The 25226-nt window shown below is 38.7% G+C and overlaps 1 protein-coding gene across 4 annotated transcripts in view; it reads right to left on the reverse strand.

Moving 5' to 3' along the window:
- Positions 1-274: 274 nt before the first annotated feature.
- Positions 275-25226, reverse strand: part of FAM120B (family with sequence similarity 120 member B) — a 38283-nt gene continuing 13331 nt past the window's right edge. For 2 of the 4 annotated variants that reach the window (XM_087968195.1, XM_087968205.1), the window contains 7 exons: positions 21981-22153; positions 18722-18814; positions 5754-5960; positions 3723-3831; positions 3037-3174; positions 999-1056; positions 275-557 (listed from right to left, as the gene is read on the reverse strand). In XM_087968195.1, the coding sequence (XP_087824321.1) occupies positions 545-557; positions 999-1056; positions 3037-3174; positions 3723-3831; positions 5754-5960; positions 18722-18814; positions 21981-22153 (791 nt within the window). In that variant the 3' untranslated portion in view covers positions 275-544. The remainder of the gene's footprint in view (positions 558-998; positions 1057-3036; positions 3175-3722; positions 3832-5753; positions 5961-18721; positions 18815-21980; positions 22154-25226) is intronic. The other 2 variants (XM_087968208.1, XM_087968217.1) reach the window with 1 other exon arrangement.

Here is a 25226-nt window from a genome sequence, read left to right on the forward strand (position 1 = left end):
TGCTGCAATGGTCGTAAGTGTGAAAAATGGTCGTAAGTCACTCTTTTCAGTGCCGTTGTAACTTCAAATGGTCACTGATGAACTGCTGTAAGCTAAGGACTGCCTGTACATGGGTTATCAGTGCCGAAATTTTGATCAGGTGGCCCTGGGGATGCTGCAACCATTGTGAGCATGAAAACTGGTTGTAGGTCATTTTTCAGTGCTGTTGTAACTTCGAACAGTTACTAAATGAATGGCTGCAAGTCAAGGACCACCTGTACTTGTATATTTAGAGTTGTAGATTTTGAAAAACAATTTATTTAGGAAGAAAGCCTATTGGCAATGGGTGCAACAATATGAGGACATGCAACTTTAAAGGGAAAGGCATCTTCCATCTTTTTTTGTTGAAAGAGATATTGTGCCTCATTAAGCTTTGCAAATCATAAGAGCAAATCAGAACAAATCAATCAAAACTCCCATTTGTTCAAACAATTAACTGCATACATTGTAAGAACAGAACTTCTCTGCTCAAACTCTTCTTATTCATTGATAGCCTTGAGAAGCGTCATCTTGGCCATCTAAAAACCAAAAGGAAATAGTTATGAAGCCCAAATGAACAATTCATTCTAATAAGAGAGAACCTCTCCCGTCATCATTTACATGGGAAATAACAAAAACAACAACAATACAGACAATCCTGTTTTAGCAACCACAATTGGGATAAATCTTCCATCATACAACTGGCTCATAGGTGACCATTCACTCCTCAAAGACTTTCAGAAACAGTTATGGGTTCATTTTCAGTCTGTTTCATTCCACGTAGCTCTGAACAGCCTCCATTTACTAGGTCAAGATTCTGATAGCATGTGCAGCTTGGTCCAGGATAAAGATGTACAGATGAGTATCATCAGAGCATTGATGATAACTCACCTGAATCAACAGATGGCTTCTCCCAGTGGCTTTATACAAATGTTAAAGTGGGCTTTTTCATCCCTTATCCCTTTTCTTCAATTACTTACCGAGGAGCAAACTGGAATTGTCCCCTCAAGGATTGGTGTCTTGGTCTATATTGTGAACCTGAGGTGTGGGGACAGATTAACTTATAACATGCACAAAAAATGAAGAAACAGTAGCAATAGCAATAGCACTTAGACTTATATACCGCTTCATCAGCATATTGCCCCCAACAATCTGGCTCCTCCTTTTACCAATCTCGGAAGGATGGAAGGCTGAGTCAACCTTGAGCCTGATGAGATTCAAATTGCCAAATTGCAGGCAGCCGGCAGTCAGCAGAAGTAGCTGCAGTACTGCATTCTAACCACTGTGTCACCGTGGCTCATATTGAAGAAATATTGTTATTGATAGAAATATTTGGTATTCTTCAAATATGGAAGAAATGAAGAAATATTCTAAAGAATATTGCAAATACTGTTTATTTCTTTTAGGAAGTGATAGTCCCTCAAAATGCTCAGAGTTCTTGATCCATCTCCATGCAATCTTTCTGTTTCAGTCCTTGCTATTTTAACTCATATGTAACTGAAGGCCTTCTCATCAATCACAAAACATTTCAGTATTATAATGACATGAGTGGGAAAAAGACCCTGGAAGGACAGATTGTAGATTTTACCATGGATCCTGTGATCAATAGTCTGAGAAAAGAATGTTCATTTTTACAGAGGGGAGAAGAGAGAGAAAGAGATTGAGGAAGTAACATAACAAACAATGAAGCCAATATTCCACATATAGTTTCTCTGTTACCTATCAAGTCTCTAGACCAGGAGTCGCCAACCCCGGTCTATGGACCAGCACCAAAGCATGCCAGAAACCGGGCTGCACAAACTAGTGAAGCCCTATCCGTGGGATGTAGGCAGCATGCAAAACCATGCCCCCTCCAGTCCATGGAAAAACCTCTCTCTATGGAACTGGTCCTTGTTGCCCAAAAGGTTGAGAGCCACTGCTTTAGATCAGGGGTCTCCAACCTTGTCAACTTTAAGCCAGAATTCTGGGAGTTGAAGTCTTCCAGGCTTAAAGTTGACAAGGTTGGAGACCCCTGATCTAGCTCACCCTTCTCCATTCTGGCACTGCAACTCTTGGAATCAGCCATCAGCATGGCCTTTGTTTCAAAAAGTAAGATAAATGTCTATCGAAAATATTGCAGAGGGATAATCTTTTCTTCAAAATTATTTGACTGTGGTAAAGTAGTTGGGAAGTCCCAGATGACTTCTACTACTCTTCCAAGGAGCTTGAAGGCAGATTAAGCTAAAAAGTGATAACCGTTAAAAAGCCTTCCTAAATGTTACTATTAAAAAAAATCTTTTCACTAATATCGTTTTTCAGCCCATAAAGCAGCTAAGAAGTGCTAGTGAGAGAGACTTGATCAAACTGTGGTTTAAAATGGTAAATCACACTTTTGTCATTTCAGCTGATAAATTAACAGATGCTCTAAGCTTGATGTTTTAAGAGGACTAATAATATAAGGCTGCCAACTACAGACAATTACAAAGCCAAATTGCAGACAATTAAGTGTGATATTTTAATTGTCCCATTGAAAAACTGAAGAAAACTCAAGCTTGAAAGTGGGAACCGCCCTTATTGCAATTCAGAGCTCATTTTCAAGTATGTCCAAGAACCATTCAATAGAGATTCTGGACAAAAGCTTTACTGCACTGAGGAACAAATTAGGACAAGAGAACACAGGCAATTGGTGGGCTGGCTAGTGAAATTCCTTAAGAATTTGATACAAAACAAACACAGAACATCTTTGCTTAAATAGGGAAATCCTGCTGATATGTGAGAAAGAAAGATGTGGTGGAATAAAATAACTTTGCTTTGATGCGGTTATTTCTTTTTCTTAGAAAAGTTAGCTTTGTCTTATAATTAAAATAAGCCCTCTTCTTGTTTACTCAATATTTTCATTGTATAAAAATCAACTGACCATTCTCAGGGGTTATGATCAAGACCTTGACTCATACTTTAACTTAAAAAAAAAAAGGTGTGAGTAAATAATTTCAAAAATTGTAGCTTGGTATTTTTAGTTTTGTGTGATTTTGTTTTTACCTGAGGGCTGAAATTCAGAGAAGGAACCAGTTGGTTGAGGCTCTCTCCACTGGCTTTCCCTGCCCTGGGGCTGATAAGAATGAGATGGATTTCTACTCAGAAGCTTCCGGTGAGAACTTCTTCCCCTTCCATGCTTCCCTAAAGAAAATATTGGACAGTGATAATACCCTGAAGAAAAAGTCTCCCCATATTTATACTGTATTTAAAATGAAGTTTCTATGGACGAAAACAGCATCCTGTTTTTAAGCTAGAATGGAAAAAAATATGGAACATGTAACTACCAGCTCTTTAAATTATAGAAGCAACAGAGGTGAGATTATGCACATGTATCAAGCAAGTTAAGATTTTATCAATTTCTTGAATAAGCAAGATTTGGTATACTCTGCATGCTGTCCTACATGAAGAATGTATATCTCTTTCTGAAAGAACACATTCTCCCATATCCATGGAGCACATTTGTTCTTTTGCATGGAATTCAATTTACACAGGAAATCAAATACTGCATTTATTTCCAATTTGCTTCTCCCATGACTACTCAGTTTTTATAACAAATGCTGTTGGACTACAGCGCATCAACATTTTATCTGCCAAGCTTTGATTCATTGGAACTTAAGTCTTGGCAAAGGGGGTTATATTCTCATGAGTCACATGCAGTGGATTTTCTGAAGAATTCAGGTAGCACCTACTTATCATGAAGCTGCTTGGCCTTGGTCTGCTCTGGATTTTCCTCCCGTTTGCTGAGCTGGCTTTGCAAATAAGGTCCAATAGATTATGAAACTTTGTGCATCGTAACTCCTGTAGGTGAAATAATATTGAATAACTCTGAGAAATTTTCACTTGAGTCAAATTAACATGAAATCATTAAACTTTGGTTCAGATGTTAAAGATAAAAGTATGTGCTAGTTACCAGTCCAGCCCTAGTCCAGCCAAAGAAAAGGGCAAAATATGGTTAGATCAGGCTTTCTAAAAGTTGACAATTTTTTAAGATGGGTGGATTTCAACTCCCAGAATTCCCCAGCCAACATGGGGAATTTTTACCCATCTTAAAAGTTCCCAAGTTTGAGAAACACTGGATTAGACTAAAGCAGTGTCTACTTTCCTCTTCCTGTGTTCTGTATATCCAATTCAAGGTACGGCTTCATTTAAAAAAATAGCTTATGGTCTAATTATGATATCAGATCTGCCATCCTCAGCATATTTCGCTTCACTGGCATCCTGCCATAAAATGCAGGGAGGGGGGAGATAGAAGGTAGAAAGGGGGATGACAGGGGATGATGACAGGAACCAGAGGTGTTAATCCAGAACAGATTGGCCAATGAGGGATGGAGCCATGGGAATGGAATGCGAAGCTCCACCAAAGAGGCACCAAATCTCAAAGCCGTTTCCAAAATATCTAATTTGAATATCATTGGACACTGATGGACTGGTCAAGGGGGGAGGGCCAGGGAAGAGGAGGAAATGCCGGCTTTGCATGGGAATATTGAGATCCAGCTTATGCTGTAACTGCTTGACTTTAGGAAAAAGTAAACCTTGAGCTTAAAAGTGGAGTAGAGACTCTTTCTTTCCTAAATGCTCAAGTGGGCACAAAACCTGACAGAATGAATCAAAACTCAACTGTCTTTTAATCTTCACCACGCACAGGGAAAAGACTGAAATGGTGAGCATGAATCTTAAATTCACTTATCAAATACTGAATCATGATTTTGAACTATGCATAAACCAGCCTCTGGTCTGGTATCTTGAAAGGCTAGTTTTAACTTAGCAAAGGCTGGGCTTTTTTTAACCAAAGAGTTACTTCAGATAGAAGTGTTCATTTTTATGAAACACCTTGAAATATCAACATATCAGCTCTTCAGTGGACAGTTATCTTTGCATCAACATTTCAACATTTATATAGTCCAGTGTTTCTCGATCTCAGCCACTTTAAGATCTCCAGACTTCAATTCCTAGAATTCTAAGAGCTGAAGTCCAAACATTTTATAGTTGCCATGGTGATCTAGTCCATTCTTTATAAACATAGAGTGCTTTTTGAAGTATCTGAAGAGAATACAAATATTCCATGACTGTACAGCAGTTCTAAAATTAATAACCTGATTAGTAATGCTTAGAGAAGATTGTGACAAACTTTTGTCCCACCAAATTAATAATGTCACCTCTAATTATGATTAAAGCTGAGGTCCATTTCTCCACATCAAACAAATATTACTATCAACCTGAAGCCATATTGGAAGCCATCTTCAGGGCTGCCATAGTGAGGCTGGTTGAAGCTGTAGTAATGGGAGGGGGAAAATAAAGATAGCTGGGGGGGATGTGTAGCCAAAATAAAATTCTTTCTTCTGGAAACCAATGTTCTCACCAGGTGCGGGGAAGGCATGGACTGAAGCCAGCTGAAGTTGGGACTGTGACCTGGTTGGACCATGTGATGGACGTGTGACCTGGGGGCATGGACTTTGGGTTTTAATTTGGAAAACCTCGGGTCCTTCAGAGTTGGGTTTTCACCAGCTGTGCCAATATGACATTCCTAATAAATTCATACTCTGAGAAACTCCAGGCCTCAGAATTTTGATTGTGTTGGGCTTGTTACTTGGAACCCTGACGGTTAGTCAGGAAACTCTGGGAGGCTTCAGAGGCTAAATGTCATATATACATCATACATATATACATGTTTCATTCATCTTTTTAAGTACAAAAAGGTTTTCTCAAGACTGTATACTTGCATTGTGTTCTAGGAGCTGATATAAAGGGCATCCTCTATGGGCTTGGTGGTATTTCTCTTGAAAAAGTTTTCCATCAAATACGTGCCATGGCATCAAATCATCCATTTGAAAGGGGAAACCGCAGGCACTATTGGCCATCAGCAACACGCCAAGGCCCCGGACAAAGAGAGAACCAAGCTGTACTGCTCTTGAATCAATTTGGGCAAGCTGTTAAAAAGAGAAAGGGAAAGCAGCAATTATTGGCATTTAATACGGTTCCTGTAGGTAAGAATGGTAGAATTTTATATTTTAATGCAATACATTCTAATCTTGATGGCTTGGCATGAATGAAAAATGCAATAGTTCAATGTTTTGCAACAAGATTTTCCGGGCCTGTTTTTCCATCACTGGGGGACTCATCAAGCAGATCATCGACAAGAAAGGACGCCCAGAAGGCCACCGCATAGCCTTCCCGGCCTCCTTTTTCATCACTGGAGGCCTCGTCAAGCCTTTTGCTGATGAGAAGGGAGGAAGCAGGCAAAGAAACAGGCTGGAGAGGAGCCAGATCTTCATAAAGTAAGTCACCTGGTGCAGCAGGATTGGGGGGGGGGGAAAGCAATTGTGGGAACCCCAAGGGAGGGAGAATGAGGTATCTTTGGATCAGGAGAGGCCTTGGGTGGTTTGAAGCAGGTCGCCTGTTCCATCACTAGCCCCCACCCCCCCATAAACTTCCCCACCCCAAAATACCTCATGTACACTAACAAGCCACACATTCGATTATTGAATGCGTGGGTGAAAGCAGGGATTGATTGCGTTCAAGATATGAGATTCACTTCTACGAATCCTCAGGTCACGAATGGAATGGGCAGGCTCAAGGACTACTTTTATGTCCTATGACTTATGTATTCGTAACTCAAGGACTACCTTTATGCCCTATGACACATGTAGGCCAATATGACATATGGCCTATGTTCCTATTCTTTCGTTGTCTAGATGTTGGCATGGGTGTGTTTTTAATTAAACCACATAACAAATGGCTGATTCCAAATGTAGTGGTGAATAGGCCCATCTACCTGGAAAATAAAAGAGTTGTATTAATCCAGAATGGCAGATGTAGAAGTCATTTCCAGTCAATATAATGCAATCAGATGATAGCATAATGAGCCCTATAAGAATTTTTAAAACACACACATACAAGTTTAAGGTTATTGGCAGCACCAGCATTGTATAGCTGGCAGAACTGAATTCTGATTACCAATAATTGGATGAAGATGTTTGTTTTGCTATGAAACTTCCCTTGATAGAGACAACTTAATTTTACTTTACCAAATTATCTAGCAAAAGAACAAATTGAGTTTAATTTATTATGAGCATGTTAACAAGGACAAAGCTGAAGCAAGGATATGGTGATAAAAAGCTCTAAGGTACTATTTCTGCTTTGGACATTTTAGTAAAATTAATTCACTTTGTGCTGAAAGTGAAACATCTTAAAATAATTATTTTCTTCCTAATGTCCTTTTTTTTAATAAAAATGCTACTCATTGCCTAGGACCATAGAAATTTGTAGGCTGTTAATATATATCTAATATACCAGTTCCTCCAAAGAGATGATGAGTTCAGTTCCCTTCAGTCAGTTTAAGTGACATCAAATATACCGAATATTAATTCTGTGTTCCCTTTTCCCACCAGAATGCGGTGTTATTTATTTTGAAAATACAGTTATATTATGTGTGCATTAAAGATTAGAGCTCATGTTAGTCCTTCCTGCCTAATCAAAGAAGTAGCACAGACAAGAGGACTAAAAATAAGAAAGTTCTTACAAACTACAGCATTTGCTAGAAGAGACAAACTAGAATAACCAGTTTTTAAAAGTCCATAGTGCTTCACAGTAAATATTTAACAGTAAACAAATCATCAGTTTGGGGTTTATATGCTAGAAAGGTTTATTTGCTGAGCTTCACAAAGGCAGATTTGTGTAAAGTGATACTTTGGTAGGACAAAACTCATATTTACTGTAAGCCAAAGCTCAGAGTTGAACCTAAACAGTCAACCCAAATATCGCTTTACATTTCAGTGCTCCAACGAAGAAGAATTCAAAAATAAAAACAGACCAAGGAACTCACTACAAATAAAGCCATGTTTATTCATCAAACTCAAGCCAATTAAATTCCTTTCCAAAGTTCAAAAGGATTTCTGTTTGAACCAAAGAACTCCCAGAAACCCCCAACCAGTATGGCCTTTACCAAGAATTCTGGAAAATGAAAATCATACACTGGAGGGCACTCAGATCAGAGAAAGCTGATGCAGAAATGACAAATCCCCAATTTTCACTTCTAACGTAATGCTAGGAAGTCACTCACTACATGTGTTTCAGGAAAGCAACTCCCACCAACAAGCCCCTTTCCCTCCTTGCTCAAGCATGGGATAGAAAATACTAATCTGATAGGGCTGTTTGTTATGTATGCTGGAACTCAAGCCTGCTAAACAAAGCCTATTTTTGTTATTGCAAAGAACACATGGTAACAGATTTATGTATTTATTTTCTGAAACTCAGAAACTGAAGCCTTTGTTTTTCTGATGCCACTCCTCATTTTTTTTAAAAAACATGGTATGCCTCTAATGTGACCTATTTCAGATAGGTCAGATTAGGCATTCATTTCAGATCTAAATTTTACTGTAAACATAGGCAGAAAAGACAACATTAAAAAGTAGAGTCCAAAATGGAAAAAATTCTTTAAATAATAATAATAATAATCTGCATTAGTGCAACATTGTAGAGTAACGCAAATACTCTATACAGATAGTCCTGGACTTACAAACCACAACTGAGCTCCGAATTTCCATTGCTAAAGGATACAGTTGTTAAGTGAGTTTTGCCCCATTTTACAACCTTTCTTGCTCCACTGTTATGTTAATAACACGGCTATTAAATGAATGTGGCTTCTCCATGGACTTTGCTTGTCAGCAGGTCACAAAGGGTGATCAGATGGCCTCAGGAACCGGCCTCAATACATGCCAGTTGCCAAGTGTCCAAATGTTGATCACGTAACTATGGGGATGCTGCAATGGTTGTAAGCATGAGAAACAGTCATAAGTTGCTTTTTTTCAGTGATGTTGTAACTTTGAGTGGTCACTATATGAATGATTGTAAGTCAAGGACTACCTGTGAATTGGTTTTAATGCAGAATTGAAGGCAGGTGTTGGTACAGGACCGAGGATCAACACAAAGTAAGAGATCCAAAATCTGAAAGTGCTCCCTGATCCTCATTTGATACTGGACTCATAGGAAGGAACTGTAGTTGGTTAGGAGTGCTTCTGCATCATTACATCTACTGTAGTAACAATACTCTTTATTATTGCAATGGTGTTACCACTGAAAAGTGTTCAGGAATCATATAATCATACCGGCTAGTACAGATACAAGGATCACATAATGTTTGAAATTAAAGATCTACATGGGTTGTTTACTGTCATGTTGGAATCCAGTTGGAATCTGATTCCGAGGGAGAGGTGGAACAGCTGACAGGGAATGGGAGTGTGGCTCTGGTGGCTGTGGAGGAAACTGGGGAAGGACATAGGCCGGCTGGGCATTCAGAGGAAAACCCAGGCCCACCCCCTCTTCATCCTAGGACACACAGGGAGGAACGGATAAGGGAGCAAGGTGGTTTACGGGGGAGGAAAGGGCCCTGATCCCCTTCATGGGCTGCAGCTGGGAAGACTGCTTAAAAGGGCAAACTGCGCATGGCAAAGTTGCTTGGAAGCAAAGCGTGCATTATCTTTGTCGAGGCTTATCTGGGTTTTGGCGTCCTCCCAACTGTGTGTGCTTCGTTATCTTTTGGAAGTCTGCAAGTTCTTATCCCGGTCTGTCATGTTAATGACTTCAGCGTGGTTTGTGTTGGTTTTTTTTTATTTCTACTTTATCTGTATTTTGGGTTCGGACTGCATTTCTTCCCTTTGTAGACTGTTTTTGGAAGAGTTTGATCTCCTGCTGAGGATAATTGGACATTGTGGGCCAGGTTGGAGGCATTAAAGGGAATTTTATCTACTTTGGTGACTTTGGTTATTTTTGTGCCACGCCCCGGGTCATCACATTTACTGTGCACAATTTAAGATGCTAGTATTCACTTTTAGATGCAATAGAAACTTTAAAAAAGCAGAATTATATTGAATATCATTGTTACACCCATGATATGGACAACTTTCTATCCCCGTGGAGTGGAACATGTCTAGAGCCATCTGTAGGTGAGTGGGACCGCTCAAACTGCTTCCCCCCCATCTTTGTCATTCTCTCCTGCTCTTACAGTCATACTGTAAGAGCGGAAGTTGATGAAGAGGGAACCAATGCGCCTTGGATCAGACAGACTTATGTCCTTAGGTGTCTTCTAGTCTCAAGGGTGGCTAAACCTATAACCCCCCCCCCCCTCCTCCTCCTCCTCCTCATCATCATCACTCTCATCTTTTTAATTACAATAATCTACCATCTCTCTCTCTCTGTATAATCGCTCTATCACTACAGTTCTATGTTTTATAGTTTACGTTTTTGCTACTATTTTATGAATGTGGGGCTGGGCTTCCGGAGTACAGAGATTTATAGTAGCATCTCATATATCGAAGTTATGCTTCTCCCCACAAAGTCATAAATACTCAAGAGGGGAAAAAAACTAACATGAGGTGCAAAGGATGCATCCCTCTATCTTTGTGTATGTCAAACATTATAATTTTGCCAGGTTAGGCAGAGCACAACTTTCATGGGAAAATACGGGGGAAGCAGATGGGGAAATTTAAAAGGTTTGAACCCTTCTGGTGGGCTGTAATGGAGGCCTTCTAACAGACTGTGCTCTCCACTGAAATAAATGCTGAGATAAAGTCATAAATCTCTTTTTTTTTACATTGCATTGTCTGAGTTAGTTTTAAAATGATAAGAGGAAATGCCAGTTGACATAGCAACATCCATCCATTCAATACTAATACAATCATGAATCAAAAACGAAATGTTTCATTGATTAAAATATGTCTCACTCCTGCAACAATAGTGAGAAATGGAGGTATATAAATAATTTCTTTTTCTTATTTCAACTTAGGGCAGTTCCACACCACCAAACTTTTCAATGATCTGCAACAATCTTCCCTTCTCTCCTGACCTTGAAACACAGAGAACACTATGAATCAATCAGTATTTACTCACTCCAGCTGGCCAACAGAAAAACACAAAAAGTATAATCAAATCAGTATCCTGCCTCCTGAGCTACCATCAATCATGGAGTAATAAACATTTCATTTTCACTTTGCATAAAAAAAGAAAATAGCTAGCACCCTGTCCTTATTTGTTAATAAAAACAAAATATTTATTTGTGCATCATCATCTGCTAGCTAACTAAAAATATGGGAGGTTACTATGAGGGGGAGCTACATAGATGTTGGTGTGTAGAAAAGAATGCAAACGAAAAGGATTGAAAAACTCAAATGCTTCCTAGCTGTCATGCCATCATCTTTCCAGTGCATTAAAAATGCTAGGAATGGTGAAAATGAAATAATAACAAGTCGGCAATTTTGCAAGTAAGCACTTTATCTAATAGCTGTGACCATGGGACAGACTCTTATGGATTGAGGAAGATATTAAACAAAAAAGGAACAGGATGCTAAACTCCTACCAAGCAATGGCAGTTATTAATAATAGTTAAAGGTAAAGGTTCCCCTCGCACATACGTGCTAGTAATTTCTGGCTCTAGGGGACAGGGCTCATCTCTGTTACAAAGCCAAAGAGCCAGCGCTGTCCAAAGATGTCTCCGCGGTCATGCAGCGGGCATGACTAAACGCCGAAGGCGCACAGAACGCTGTTACCTTCCCACCAAAGTGGTCCCTATTTTTCTACTTGCATTTTTACATGCTTTCGAACTGCTAGGTTGGCAGAAGCTGGGACAAGTAATAGGATCTCACTCCGTTATGCAGTGATAGGGATTTGAACCCTCAAACTACCGACCTTTCTGATCAACAAGCTCAGTGTCTTAGCCATTGAGCCACTACGTCCCCTATATTAACTAATAACTACCAGTAATTAACTGGCTGAGACAAGGTAAATAGGGTGAAAGAATTCCCACCCTGGGGAAAAAAATGGATCACTCACAAGATATGGGGAACTATAGCAACTGCAAAGAAAATATCAGCTTTATTGTAGTTTCTAGTAAACAGCAGCATAAAATTGACTTTGCTCTCCAAAATAGATGCAGGTAGTCCTCAACTTATGACTACAATTGACTCCAAAATTTTTGTTGCTAAGTGAGACATTTGCTAAGTGACTTTTGTCCCATTTTATGACCTCTTCTGCTGTAGTTGTTAAGTGAGTAACACAGTTGTTAAATGAATCTGGCTTCCCTACTGATTTTGCTGATCAGGTCACAAAAGGTGATCACATGATCCCCTAGACCAGGGGTGTCAAACTCATGTTGTCATGGCAATGTATCTGGACTTTTCCCCCCCTTCGCTTAAATCGGGTGTGGGCAGCACGTGACTCATCTGGCCCATGGGCCAGGAGTTTGACAGCCCTACCCTAAACACAGCAACTGTCAAAATATGAGTCAGTTGCCAAGCCTCTGAATTTTGATCATGCAACCTGGGATGCTACAGCGGTTACAAGTGTGAAAATTTTTTCGTAAGTCACTTTTTTCAGTGTCGTTGTAACTTTGAACGGTCACTAAATAAACCATTGTCAGTTGAGGACTACCTGTAGTATGATGAGATTAACTGGGTCCAGAGCTGAACCCAAAGACTTTCAAGACACAGGTGTGAATGTGTACTTAATCTGATTACCCTTAGTTGGCACTTCCAGAAGACCACGTTTTATCTATCTTTCCCAACCTTTGAGCCACTCTGGTGTTGTTGTGGTTAGCCGGCAGCAGGTGCGGATGGCTGAGCAGAGTGAGGACTCAGATGAGGGGCCAGAACCATTAGGGAGTGGACTGTTGCCTTCAGAGATTGTGGGGGCTGGCAGCAGCGATGAGGAGGTTTCCGAGGAGCCTGTGCCAAGTGTGCATGCACGCAGGGCTGCTCGCAGGAAAGAGCAGCTGCAGCAGCACGGGCAACTCGGAAGTAAGGCTGCAAGGTAACGGCCCCTCCTTCAAGAAGATAAAAGCCAGGTGTGAATCGGACGTTCTTTGTAGGAAGCAAAGACGTTTTGAAACTCCAGCCTCATGGACATTGCAGTATCTTCAGTTGGTATTTGAAGATTCTTGTGTTGTAAAACAGTGATCCCAAACTTTTTTTTTACGTCGCGCCCGGTATCCCCAACCTTTTTATGGCGCGCCCGGTACCGGCATTAGCTGGGCGCCGCCATCTTTTTGATGAAAAAGTGCTTCTGGTGACCTCATGGCTTTCTACCTGGAAAAGCTCATCGAGCGCTGGTGCCGCTTATCTTTTGATGAAAAAGTGCTCCGGTGAGCTTTCTACCCGGAAAAGCTCACCGGAAGCACTTTTTCATCAAAAAGATGGTGGCACCCAGCAAGCCAGCGGCCCGGTAGGACTAGTTCCATGGACCAGTACCGGGTCTGTGGACCGTGGTTGGGGACCCTGTTGTAAAATATTTCTTATCTATTATTTTTGGCAGCCTTGCACCATTTTGGCGAGGCTTGTGCTTATTGAAGTTAATTAGTTTGCAGCCTTTAGTTCGTGTTTGTTTTATTGGAAAAGGGTTTGGGTCAGAACAAGTGTATTGGCTGGAAAGTTGAATTCCAATCCATTTGAAGGGCGCCATTTGGGAAACGACTGGACAGCAGAGGCCTGGTAGTGTAGGAACATTGTATAAGGATAGTTTGGGTGCAGATGTAATAGCAGCAATATCGCCTTTAGAGACAACTAATTAATCTTCTGATTCCAGTTCAACACGATTCAGAAAACATTGTAGCTAGGCTACCACAGTTTTACCTGACAATATGCCTAATTTCAGACATAGTGCCCATGACTGATATGGAACAACAGTACATGAAAGAATGCTTTCCTATGTACCAAATATAATACAGGTAGTCCTCCACTTACAACAATTCCTTTAGTAACTGTTTGAACAGCACTGAAAAAACGTGACTTAGGACCGTTTTTCACACTTCACCTTTGCAGCATTCCCATGGTCTCGTGATTTACATTCAGATGCTTGACAACTGCTTCATTTTTATGATGGTTGCAATGTCCCTGAGTCACGTAATCCCATTTTTTGACCTTCTGATGCGCAAAGTCAACAGGTAAGCCAGATTCACTCAAGAACCACATTAAGTAATTCCACAACTGCAGTGATTCACTGAACAACGGTGGCAAGAAAGAGAATAAAATAGGGCAAAACTCACCTAACCAATTTCTCACTGAGCAATGTAAATTGCTATTGCTGAGCTCAATTGTGGTCGTAAGTCGAGGACTGCCTGTATAAAGTCAAGTATTCCTATCACTGGAAGAAAAATGGAAAGTAACTGTACCTGGTATGAGAATGGCTGTTACAGGAACCTTTCAGTCCTGGCTGAATATTCAGCAAACATGTTCCCTGACTTGCATTTTAATTATTGCTAGAATTGTGTAATTGTTTTAAGCTGTAAAATCAAAAGTTAGGCCCTTTTGAGTTTTTGGATTGTCAGCCCAGAAACCAGGCCAGTAAATATGTAGAACGTGCCATACACACATTCTTGATCTTCTTGAGTTTCACCGTTAGTCTTTCACCCTACCTCAAGCATAAGGTAGATGTGAAAATTTGCATTCCTGCTCTTGTGTAACAAAGATAGGAAGACAGGTGCAGAGGAACGCAAGAGCAGATGTCCAGCAGGTGTGCCTGCTGTGACTTGCTTACTACTAGCTCCCTTCCCCCCATACTACACCTGCCAAGCACAGGTCACCGCTGGTGCAGTATAGTTTAGCCCAATAAATGCTATCTTCTCTCTTTATCCCAACCCTTTTCTGATTCGCCTAAAGAAAGAGTGCTTTTCAGATTCTCAACTATCTAGTCATTATATATCAGAAGTTGGTGTAATATTTAACAGGCAAGGCCAACTGATACACGGTTGTCAATTGTGTCCATCAGTTATGTTTTTGGAAGCTAGCCTTCACCATTTTTTTTTAACTGACAGGAGTTGACAAAAAGAAAAAAAATGACATATGTTCTGCCGGGTTTGAGAATGCAATCTTAAATCTCTTTACTTATAATAAACCTTATAGGACAACAGAACTTACTTCCTAGTACAATAATGCATTGACTTGGGAGTAAGTCTAGCTAAACAAAATGGTACTTGCTTCTGATTACTTAAGCCCACCACCGCCTGCCAAATGAATTACTCCAGTGAGCAAAATTATCCTTCTCCATTTGTTGAAATACACTTCAGAACCCAGGCATATAAAAATTAGTATCTGCTCCACTGGAAAGCAAATATAAGGGATACACTATGCTAAGAGAGTGATTCAAGGAAAATGTAATAAATCATCAATAACATCCCAAGGCTGTGAAGTATATTTTGAATAACATGCTTTTAAAACTACATTTTAAAAACATACTTAGGTGCATTCAGAGAATAGCAGTCAAGAGAATTTATAAAACTATCACAGAGACTGGAAGCAATAGAAGGCGAGGAGAAGCTGAAACATTTATTAGACACCAGAGTCTGTATTTTCAGAGCTATTTGGGACTACAAAATTATAGTATTTGGACTGAAAATAATCCAAATTGTTAGGCACACCAGTCTCGTAGACAATAAGATTTATTAAGGGGCATAAGAAAATTAAACAATAAAGTGAACCCAAATTGGGGAATGACCCAGGTTCCATTTTGTGGGGTAAGATTATTTAATAGGAAAAAAACTTTCTCTGTTTTGTCTCGTTCTTTTTCTTGTACACATTTAGAATTCTACAGAATGCTTAATGAAACAAACAAAAGAAAGCATGATCTCAATTTTCTCCAAAAGCTGTTTGGATATATGGCAATAGCACTTAGATTTATATACCACTTCACAGTGCTTTACAGCACTCTCTAAGTCAGGGGTCATCAAACTTGACAGCTTTAAGACTTGTGGACTTCAACTCCCAGAATTCCTCCTCCAATCATGCTAGCTCAAGAATTCTGGGATTTGAAGTCCTCAAGTCTTAAACTTGCCAAGTTTGAAGACCCTTGCTCTAAGTCAGAGATCTTCAAACTTGACAGTTTTAAGACTTGTGAACTTCAACTCCCAGAATTCCTCCTCTAGTCAGATTAGCTCAGGAATTCTGGGAGTTGAAGTCCACAAGTCTTAAACTTGCCAAGTTTGAAGACCCTTGCTCTAAGTCATTTACAAATGTCAGCTTATTGCCCCCAACAATCTGGGTCCTCATTTTACTGACCTTGGAAGGTTGGAAGGCTGAGTCAATCTCAAACTCCTGGCTGTGGGCAAAGTTTGTCTGCAATACTGCGCTCTAACCACTGCACCACCATAGCGCAGTAGATTTAGTTACTTCTCCAAATGATTTTTTGATCATTGTATTAGCAATGGCCAGCAGTAATCCATGTAAGTTAACAAGTTTAATTCCAGTTTAATTAGAATTTAACTAATTTAATTAAAAGTATTCAACAGAGATTGAATACCTCAAGTTATGTTATTACTTATTTAATAAGCCATAATGTGGGTTTACATGTAAATGCTCTACCAAAAACCATGATTTACAAATTACAATGTCTAAATATGCTCATCACAGTAAAACAAAAGAATGAACTATTCTCATGTCTTAGTACGATGTCTAAATATATTTGAATATTCATTGGTCTTCTGTTAGGTTAGTAGAAGGAAAAAACCAAAGCTAAGCTAAGAATGCCTAATGATACTGTATTTAAAGTAGGAAGGCTGCCTTACGCTTACTGAGAATATATGTATGTATGTATGTGTGTGTGTGTGTGTGTATTTATTTCAATGTATTCCTTTAGTTATTTCATTACTTTATGTATAGAATATAGAAATGAAGGCAGATAAAAATGCAATGTTGTTTTTTAGTCAGATATTTTCTTTTCAATGAAACATATTCAGCAATTTTAATCTAAGTTATTCATTTTTATATGGGTTTTAGTATGTTACTTTATAAACATTGATTTCTGTAAATGTTTACATGATTTCTATAATTTCTCTTATGGAATTCAAATTCACAATATTTGATTATGTAATTCTCGTGCTGAAAACAGCAGCATTGTAGCCCTAATTCCCTGCCGGAATAAAGCAGAAAATGGCACAGGCGCACTTGATAATGTTTTGTTGACTTATTGCCATCATTATTTGACGATTTTTCATTGACAATAACAATAGCAAATGTGAAATGGGGAAAACTGTTCACAGCTTTCTGATTTTAGTGGGAGGCATTATGTATACAAGCTTTAGGAACGGTTATCCAGGAACAGCTGCTTACAGCAATTTGTAAGCGTATCTAAAAAGTGCTCATAAATATGCCAATAAAATATGTCAACATTACATGTTCACATTCTATTTGCTTTAGGTGTTTTTACAACTGATGGCCATAAAGCCAGGCAGTTAACAGTTCTGTAATGTAAAGTCACTTGCTTCTCCCCCTACTACAATTAAATTAAAAGCCACACTGTTTTAATTACAACCCTGGGTCTTTTTCTTGCATGATGTAGATATATGATGCTCAAATTCTTTGTTCGACTGAGCAGTTAGAGCTGCCAAATTTTTTTAAAAAAATGTTTGTAGCTGTTGAGAACAAGACAAGTAGTGACAAGATATCGAAGGAAGGCAAAGGATGATTGGAATTTCAGAGTAAATACAGTATATACCAGAGAACAATGGGAAATGGCATGGACACACGACTGGTGGGAGGCTCATTTACCTTGCAGTCAAACAAGGGAGTGTTAAATGAGAATGTAGAATCAGTTCAAAGCAGCCCAACATTCCAAAGGTGGGGCTGGTTGGTAAAGATGCCCCACCTACTGCCTTCCCCAAGAAGTGGCACATGCCCAAAACTACTAAGCATGCAGTCATTAAATGAGAAAAAGACATACACAAACACCCTGTTTAACAGACAAGTGTATCACAAGCCCACAATATATTTTAAATGCATATTGTGCAGTTTGCTCGACGGCAACACAAACCCTAACAAATTAACTTGTGACTGCAAAGCGATTTTTCCATACAGGCATAGATAATTAACCAAAAGCTTGCATATTTACTTGCATATGTTGAGCGGGCAGTACTATAGATACAGACTATGTACATGAAGGCATGTTTATCTCTGGGGTAAAGTAAACCACACTTTACAGGATTGCCAGAATTAGAACAACAATGTAAACAATAATATGTCCGTTGGCTTTCTGCAACACAGTGAATTACAGGCTAGTCGGCTCACCTGGGCTTAGTACGTTATGCAAACCCAGTCATAGGAATTCAGGTTATCAATGAAGAAGGGTCTGTCATTCATGTTCTTCCATAGAAATTTCTAAAATTCAATTATGGGTTAAAACCAACATAAGTAATATTTGCCCTAGGAAGTCTTAATGACTGTCAGACAATGGCCACACCATTTGAGAACTCTATGCACGTAGAGGGGAACCAAGATCCAATATAGCTAGAAGAATTAAGAAACCTACCTTAAGAGGATTGATGAAAATTGGGACAAGTTGCCCTTCTCAAAATGCAAGTGAAAGTACTTGACCTTTCATATTGTTTGATATATCTGATCTGCCCAAAAATATTACACAAACAAGAATTGAAAGATAAAGGAGAAATGAGAGTTTGAATTACTTTCCAACTAAACAATCTGGGTCACAGTCATTGAGAAGCAAGGGCTCCAATATGGCATATCTTTCTAAAGTTTTAGCCAGATCAAAACGAAATAAGAATTTCAGATAAATAGTTCATCAGCAAAACAAAGCAGGAGAGACCTCCTGACCCCCAAATCTAATCTCCTGCATATCTGAGTCAAGTCAGGAGAACGCCATGCAATGTTCACCTTAGGGACATCGTATTACATTAAGATTTGGGTCAAGTCTATACCTGCAAGTCTGCAAGCTGAGCGGCTGATTTCTCCTGGAGGCACAGAGCCTGAGCCATAAATGCATGCATGTCTTCCAAAGAAAGGCTGTCCACCTAAGAGGTAAAGTTTTAAGACAGAAGCTTAGCTTTTGTTACAAATAAGCAGAAAAATTCTTGCTTTGTTCATTATCTGCATTCCTTTTTAGGGGAATGTCAATCTTATACCTTATCTTATTTTGTACAAGCTGCTTTTAAAATCTGAATCTGCATCAGGTCTTCACAGCTGCAGTTGGTATACCCTGTTGTACATTCATTTTCCCTAGGGTCCTAGTAAACTTTAAATACATACAGTATGTGTATACACACACATCCATACACGGAGACGCACCACTTTGGCATAAGTCAGAAGTACAATCCAACATTAAGCACTTTAGAAATGCTACTTTTGCTCAATTGTAGTTTAATTTTGAAAAAAGTTGGCTTGGTCTTTGTTAACCAGTTTTGTTATTTTATGCAACATTATAAAAAGGAGTTACCGAAGTTATTGAAAAATAACTTCCTTAATGTCTTGACTAAATTAATACATGATAGAAGGGTGACGGAGTAAAAGCAATCTGATCTGAATGTTCGCTACAAAGGCAAGAACAAAGATCCAAGCCACAGCAATTTCCTTTAGTTAGCTCCCTAGCAGTAGGCAACGGGAATTTAGTCTGGTGATATGAATGTGAATCACAACACATTCTTGAACTAGAATCTAGCTTTCCCCAGTCTAGTGTTATTCATTTTTGGAACTGCAATTTGCAGAATTTTCAACTAGCTAGTATGAAGATCGGGATGGGTAGGAATTCTGGGATTCACAGCTCCAGTGTGAATATAGCATCCAGTGAGGACTGCCAGCTAGAAGTAGGGTAGCATGTAAATTTAATGTAATAACAATAACAACAATAATAATAATACACAAAAAATGACAGCGTACATAGCAAACGAGATAACTATGCTGGGGGTTTCATATCACAGATCACGAGTCGAACACTTCCCAAGCGTTTAGGACTGCGTGATGTATCGGCAGATTATGCGAGCAGATCCCAGTAAGGTGGCCTTCTGCAGCTGATCAATGGTGATTTTGTCAGCACCAATTGTTTTTAAGTGCTTGCTGAGGTCTTTAGGCATAGCACCCAGTGTGCCAAGTACCACTGGAACCACCTGCACTGGTTTATGCCAGAGTCTCTGCAGTTCGATTTTCAAGTCCTGATATCTGGTGATTTTTTTCAAGTTGTTTCTCGTGGATTCTGCTGTCACCAGGTATGGCAATGTCGACAATCCACTTTTTTCTTCTCCACAATCATGACATCCGGGGTATTGTGTTCCAAAACTTTGTCAGTCTGTATTTGGAAGTCCCACATTAGTTTTGCATGCTCATTTTCGACCACTTTTTCAGGCTTATGATCCCACCAGTTCTTTGCTACAGGTAGATGGTAGTTGTGATACAAGTTCCAGTGGACCATCTGAGCAACTGTGTTCTGACGTTGTTTTTAGTCAGTCTGAGCGATCGTCTTGCAACAGCTTAGTATGTGATCGATGGTTTCGTCTGCTTCTTTGCAGAGTCTGCATTTGGGGTCATCAGCAGATTTTTCTATTCTGGCTTTGATTACATTCGTTCTGATGGCTTGTTCTTGGGCTGCAAGAATCAGTCTCTTTCTTCAGTGTTCTGTTGGTCAGCCATAACCAGGTCTTTTCCTTATCTACTTTTCCTTGGATCTTTTCAAGGAACTGTCCATGCAGTGCTTTGTTACACCAGCTCTCAGCCTGAGTTTGCATCGCTGTTTGCCTGTATTGATTCTTGGTTTGCTGCACTTTGAGCAGCTTCCTATTGTTGACCTCTATCAAAGCTGGTTCAACACTGTCTTTCACGTAATCTGCAAAAGCATGCTTTTCGTCTTTGACTGTCTGCTTCACTTGCAAAAGTCCTCTGCCATCTGCTTCTGCTTTTCTGGGAAAATTCATTATTATTATTATTTATTATTTATTATTATTTATTATTATTTATTATTATTATTATTATTATTATTATTATTATTATTATTATTATTATTATTATTATTATTATTTATTATCTTTAGTGAGATTCACAGCCTTTGGGGCTGGTTGATAGTTCAACAGCTTGAGTCCTAGCCAAGGACCTAGGAACTTTCAGGTAATATCGGAGGATATAAGCTGTTCTAGAATCATGGTATTCAAATCTAATAAATTCAGAATTTCCAAATAGCGAGTAGCCTTTTAGGTATTGCTCCAAGGGCTCCTATTACAATTGCGATAACACACAATTTCTTTTTCCAAAGTTTCTCAACTTCAATTTGTAAGTCCCGATACTTTGTGATTTTTTTCTTGCTGCGTGTCTACAATTCCTGCATCACCAGATATTGCAATGTCAATGAACCAACCCTTTTTCTTTTCAACTATTGTTATGTCAGACGTGTTGTGGGCCAAGTGCCTGTCCATCTGAATTCTGAAGTCCCACAAGATCTTGACTTTTTCATTCTCCAGAACCTTCTCAACCTGATGTTCCCAATAGTTGTTACTATACTCAAATCCAAACTTTTGGCATAGTTTCCAGTGAATGATTTTAGCTGTTGTTGTTGTTGTTGCTGCTGCTGTTGTTGTTGTTGTTGTTGTTGTTGTTGTTGTTATTATTATTATTATTATTATTATTATTATCAAAATCCTTACAACATATTTTTCCCAACAGTTTTTCTTTTTATGAACCATCTTCAATATTACAATCCCATTAATGTATCCATCTCCACGGATGTGAGATGGATACATAACTAGAATCAGTATTAAAATGGGTGGTGGTATCTTTCAGCAAAAGAAATGGTAACATACCCATAATCTCAGATTACACAACCTTCCACAGATGTAAAGTGTGTAAGCCATAATTTTAAGATAGGGAAATCCCATTCCATGTCCTCTTCAGCAATTCAGTGTATGATTGGAGATAGACCCAATCCAAGACATCAAATAATTTAATTTGCAATTTACTTATTCTAGAGCAGGGATCCCCAACCTCCAGTCTGTTGCATGCCAGCAACCGGGCCATGTAAACAAGTGAAGCCCCATCCTTGGGATGCAGGCAGCACATAAAACCATGCTCCCTTCGGTCCACAGAAAAACCTCTTTCCACAGAACTGATCCCTGGTGCCCAAAAAGCTTGGGGTCTGCTTGCCTAAAGTACATAGAAAAACAGGTTGAACATGCAAGGAAGAACTTGGGTTTTCCTTACTTGCAAAACGAGGTAGAATAACAAGGAACAGAGAACAAAGAAAGGAGTTTCCAGAACCCTGAGCTCCTCTGCTGAATCTTGAAGTTGAAAGCATGCCAGAAATGTCCAAAGACGTTGCTTCTCAGTCTCAGCACTCCTGTTGAGCCACAAGGTTCTCAAATTAGGATTGCCACCTAGGAAAGAAATCCATCACAGGTGTCACCATTGTAGAAGCATGTTATTGAGAGTAAGGCCGTGGCATTTCAATGAGAAACATCACACTTGCAAAAAACTGTAATGAGCTACAAAGAGTACTAGAGAAGGGACTGGTACAGGTAGTAGTCCTTGACTTACAACAGTTCATTTAGTGACTATTCAAAGCACTGAAATGGCACTGAAAAAAATGAGTTATGACCAATAGACCCGGTTAACCCAGGGTTAGGTTGGCTAATGTGAGAGGCGTGGCCCATCCTCATCCTCCAGCTGTGCTGCACATGCAGGACAAGCCTCCAACCACAGCCAACCTGACCCTGTGTGAACTGGTTGTTAAATTAACCCTTCCACTATCAAAGTGGATCCTGGGCGTTGCGCTGCGCTGGAGAAATGGGCAAAGGAGCGGCCAGCACACCGGAAGGAGGAGGGAGACGAAAGAAGGAAAGTGGCCTTTTCCTTCTCTCACCCCGGCCACTCTGTTGCCCCTTTCTCCACTGCAGTGCGGATTTAATCTGCATATTGGAAATAGTCTCAAAATAAGGGCACAATGGTTTATTAATCTTATTATCTAAGGGAAAATTAGAGAATGTAAAACCAGAGTACCTCCATGAAGCTATTACATACAGTTTAACAAGAACACTTTTTAGTCCCTTATGTTATACTGCATTTTATATATCTTATAATTACTGCCTCCCAAAAAAACAGAGATTCAAATCTTACTGTTTATCATGTTTACTTAACCGCCAAAATAATGATGAATCTGAAGTTAAAATTTTACATCTAGTAAGGGGATAAATTCTTGCCAGAGAATATTTTAATTCTGTATTTTAGACAAACTGGGTACCATTTTAAGACCCAATTGTCCAAGCTACATTTAGTAGCGTAATTTTTTTTCCCTTTTTTTAATCATTACAAACAGAAATTGCATTCCTCTGAGTAAACTGCTTGGCTGCTATAAATGATTACAGTGTTGAGGTATAACTGAGTGAAAAAAGAGCTTGTTTATTTAGCAAACAAAACTCACTTAACCAAATGGTACTTTTTTCTAAGGATCCAAAACAGAAAATAAATATTTTGTTTTTCACCCTTAAGACTAGTTTCTTTCCAGGTGTGAATTTTCTTAAGTTTAAGGCCCCAGGTTTAAAGAAAATGTGTACTTTCCCACCCAAAGCTACATGGAGTTCAGGAGTACCACACCATGCTCTACCACAAGAATATCTAAATATCCCACAATTAAAGGCATTTCTGTTTTTCTCTCTTTCATTTCTTGTACATATTGCTCACAATTTTTTTTTCTTTTCTAAAAAAATGAAGATCATATGCGCAAATTTCTGTAGGAGCCTTTGAACTGAGAAGCAATTCAGGAATACTTTTAATTAGCAAAATAATACATGAGCAAAAAGTAATAAAACAGAAAGAAAGTTTATCATTAAAAGCTAATGTGACAGTCTTCAGGAAACCTCTAAAAATCACTGACATTTATAATGGTGGCAATAATACAAATATTTTAGGAGGCAATCTTAAATCTGTTCATGCAAAAGACTTGCTGAATTCCATTGGGGTTTCTTCCTAATAAATGTATTTAATACTGCAACCTAGGCTACTCAGGAGTAAGTCCCACTAAAATATTATTTAAAATCTCAAACCTTTAACTCCCTGAACAGCCTGAGGTCTGATTATCTGAAAAAATATCTTGCCCCATATTCAACTCAGACTCTTCAGAAATCCTTTTCCAGATACCACTGACGAATCTGATAAGGCAAGTGGTTATTAAGAACTGGGCCTTTTCAGGAGTATCATATTGTGCCAGACAGTTTCTGGTGTTTCTACCTTTTAGAACCAAATAAAACTTATCATTCTTTTTATTCTTATTTATTTATAAATAAGATCAGAATTTCAAATTTTAGAATGTGAACTTTAAGTGAAGGAGAAAGATCACTCTATCTTTAGATTTTTGGGTCACAATTTTCTATCTGATTCTGTCTAATAAGCCACAGGTTTTTAGTAAAGGACAAAAACAAAACAGATTCTAGAACCCTCAAATGATGCTCATTTCTGTGCAAGTTGCCACACAGCTGCCTGGCAATTTCCCTTGAAAGCATCTTAATGTGCATTCAGCAAAGAATTATGTAAGATATAGATGCACAGTAGATACGGAAAGCTGTTTCTGACATCGATCTTAGATTGAAGAAGGATGTCCCTTGAGAATTAGCATCTGCCAATACCTCATGCAAATGTGTGTGATCAACTAAAATCCAAAGGATTCTTTTCTACTAAATTAATTTTTAAAAATCAGAAAAAAAAAGTTAGATTTACCAATTTAATCACAATTTAGTAAGTTAGTAAACTGACTGCATGACTGGATTCTGACCAGTCACAACATAGTTTTTTTGCTATGGATTATTATTTTCTGGGAGCTAAAATGTTGTCTTATAAATAGACATTTATTAATCAAACTATGATTAGCATCAGGTTATGAGTTTAATCATTGTTAAATAGCAACAGAGTTTAATGGAACATGATTTTAACTAGTTTTGTTTTGTAATGCGTGCAACTATATATATATATATCCATATGTACGTGTATTGATTAAAAATACTATTTAAACAAATGTGAACTTGAATTTGTCTTTCTTCATTGACTTCAACTGAAATGCAGTAGTAAAACATTTTATGATTAATCCCAGTGCCAAACTCCTTATTTGGTGAACTATAGTTTCATCCTGCCGAAAATAAAAGTGCATGAGAAAATTTCAGGCATATAAAATTAGACTGCTCATTTAGAAAAAAAAAATTTGCTTTGGAATATTGTACTAAAAATAAAGTGGAACTTTTCTTTTCTGAAAAAAGAACACAACAGACTTTCCTTTCTGAGGAAATAGCAAACATTGCTCAAAGGCAACCTGTACTATAAATCCTCCTTTTGAGGGAATGTTTTATTGAAATTTCTCATACTTATAAGTCAGCCCAAATATAATTTTCTGCAAGCAAATTCCACAAGAGATCGCTTGGTTGTTGCATCCATAGAAGGAAAAAAATAGCAGAGTATAAAATT

Source organism: Notechis scutatus, chromosome 1, assembly GCF_049901735.1.
Source record: "Notechis scutatus isolate UNSWTSFEM ecotype Mainland chromosome 1, rNotScu1.2, whole genome shotgun sequence".
Taxonomy (NCBI): domain Eukaryota; kingdom Metazoa; phylum Chordata; class Lepidosauria; order Squamata; family Elapidae; genus Notechis; species Notechis scutatus.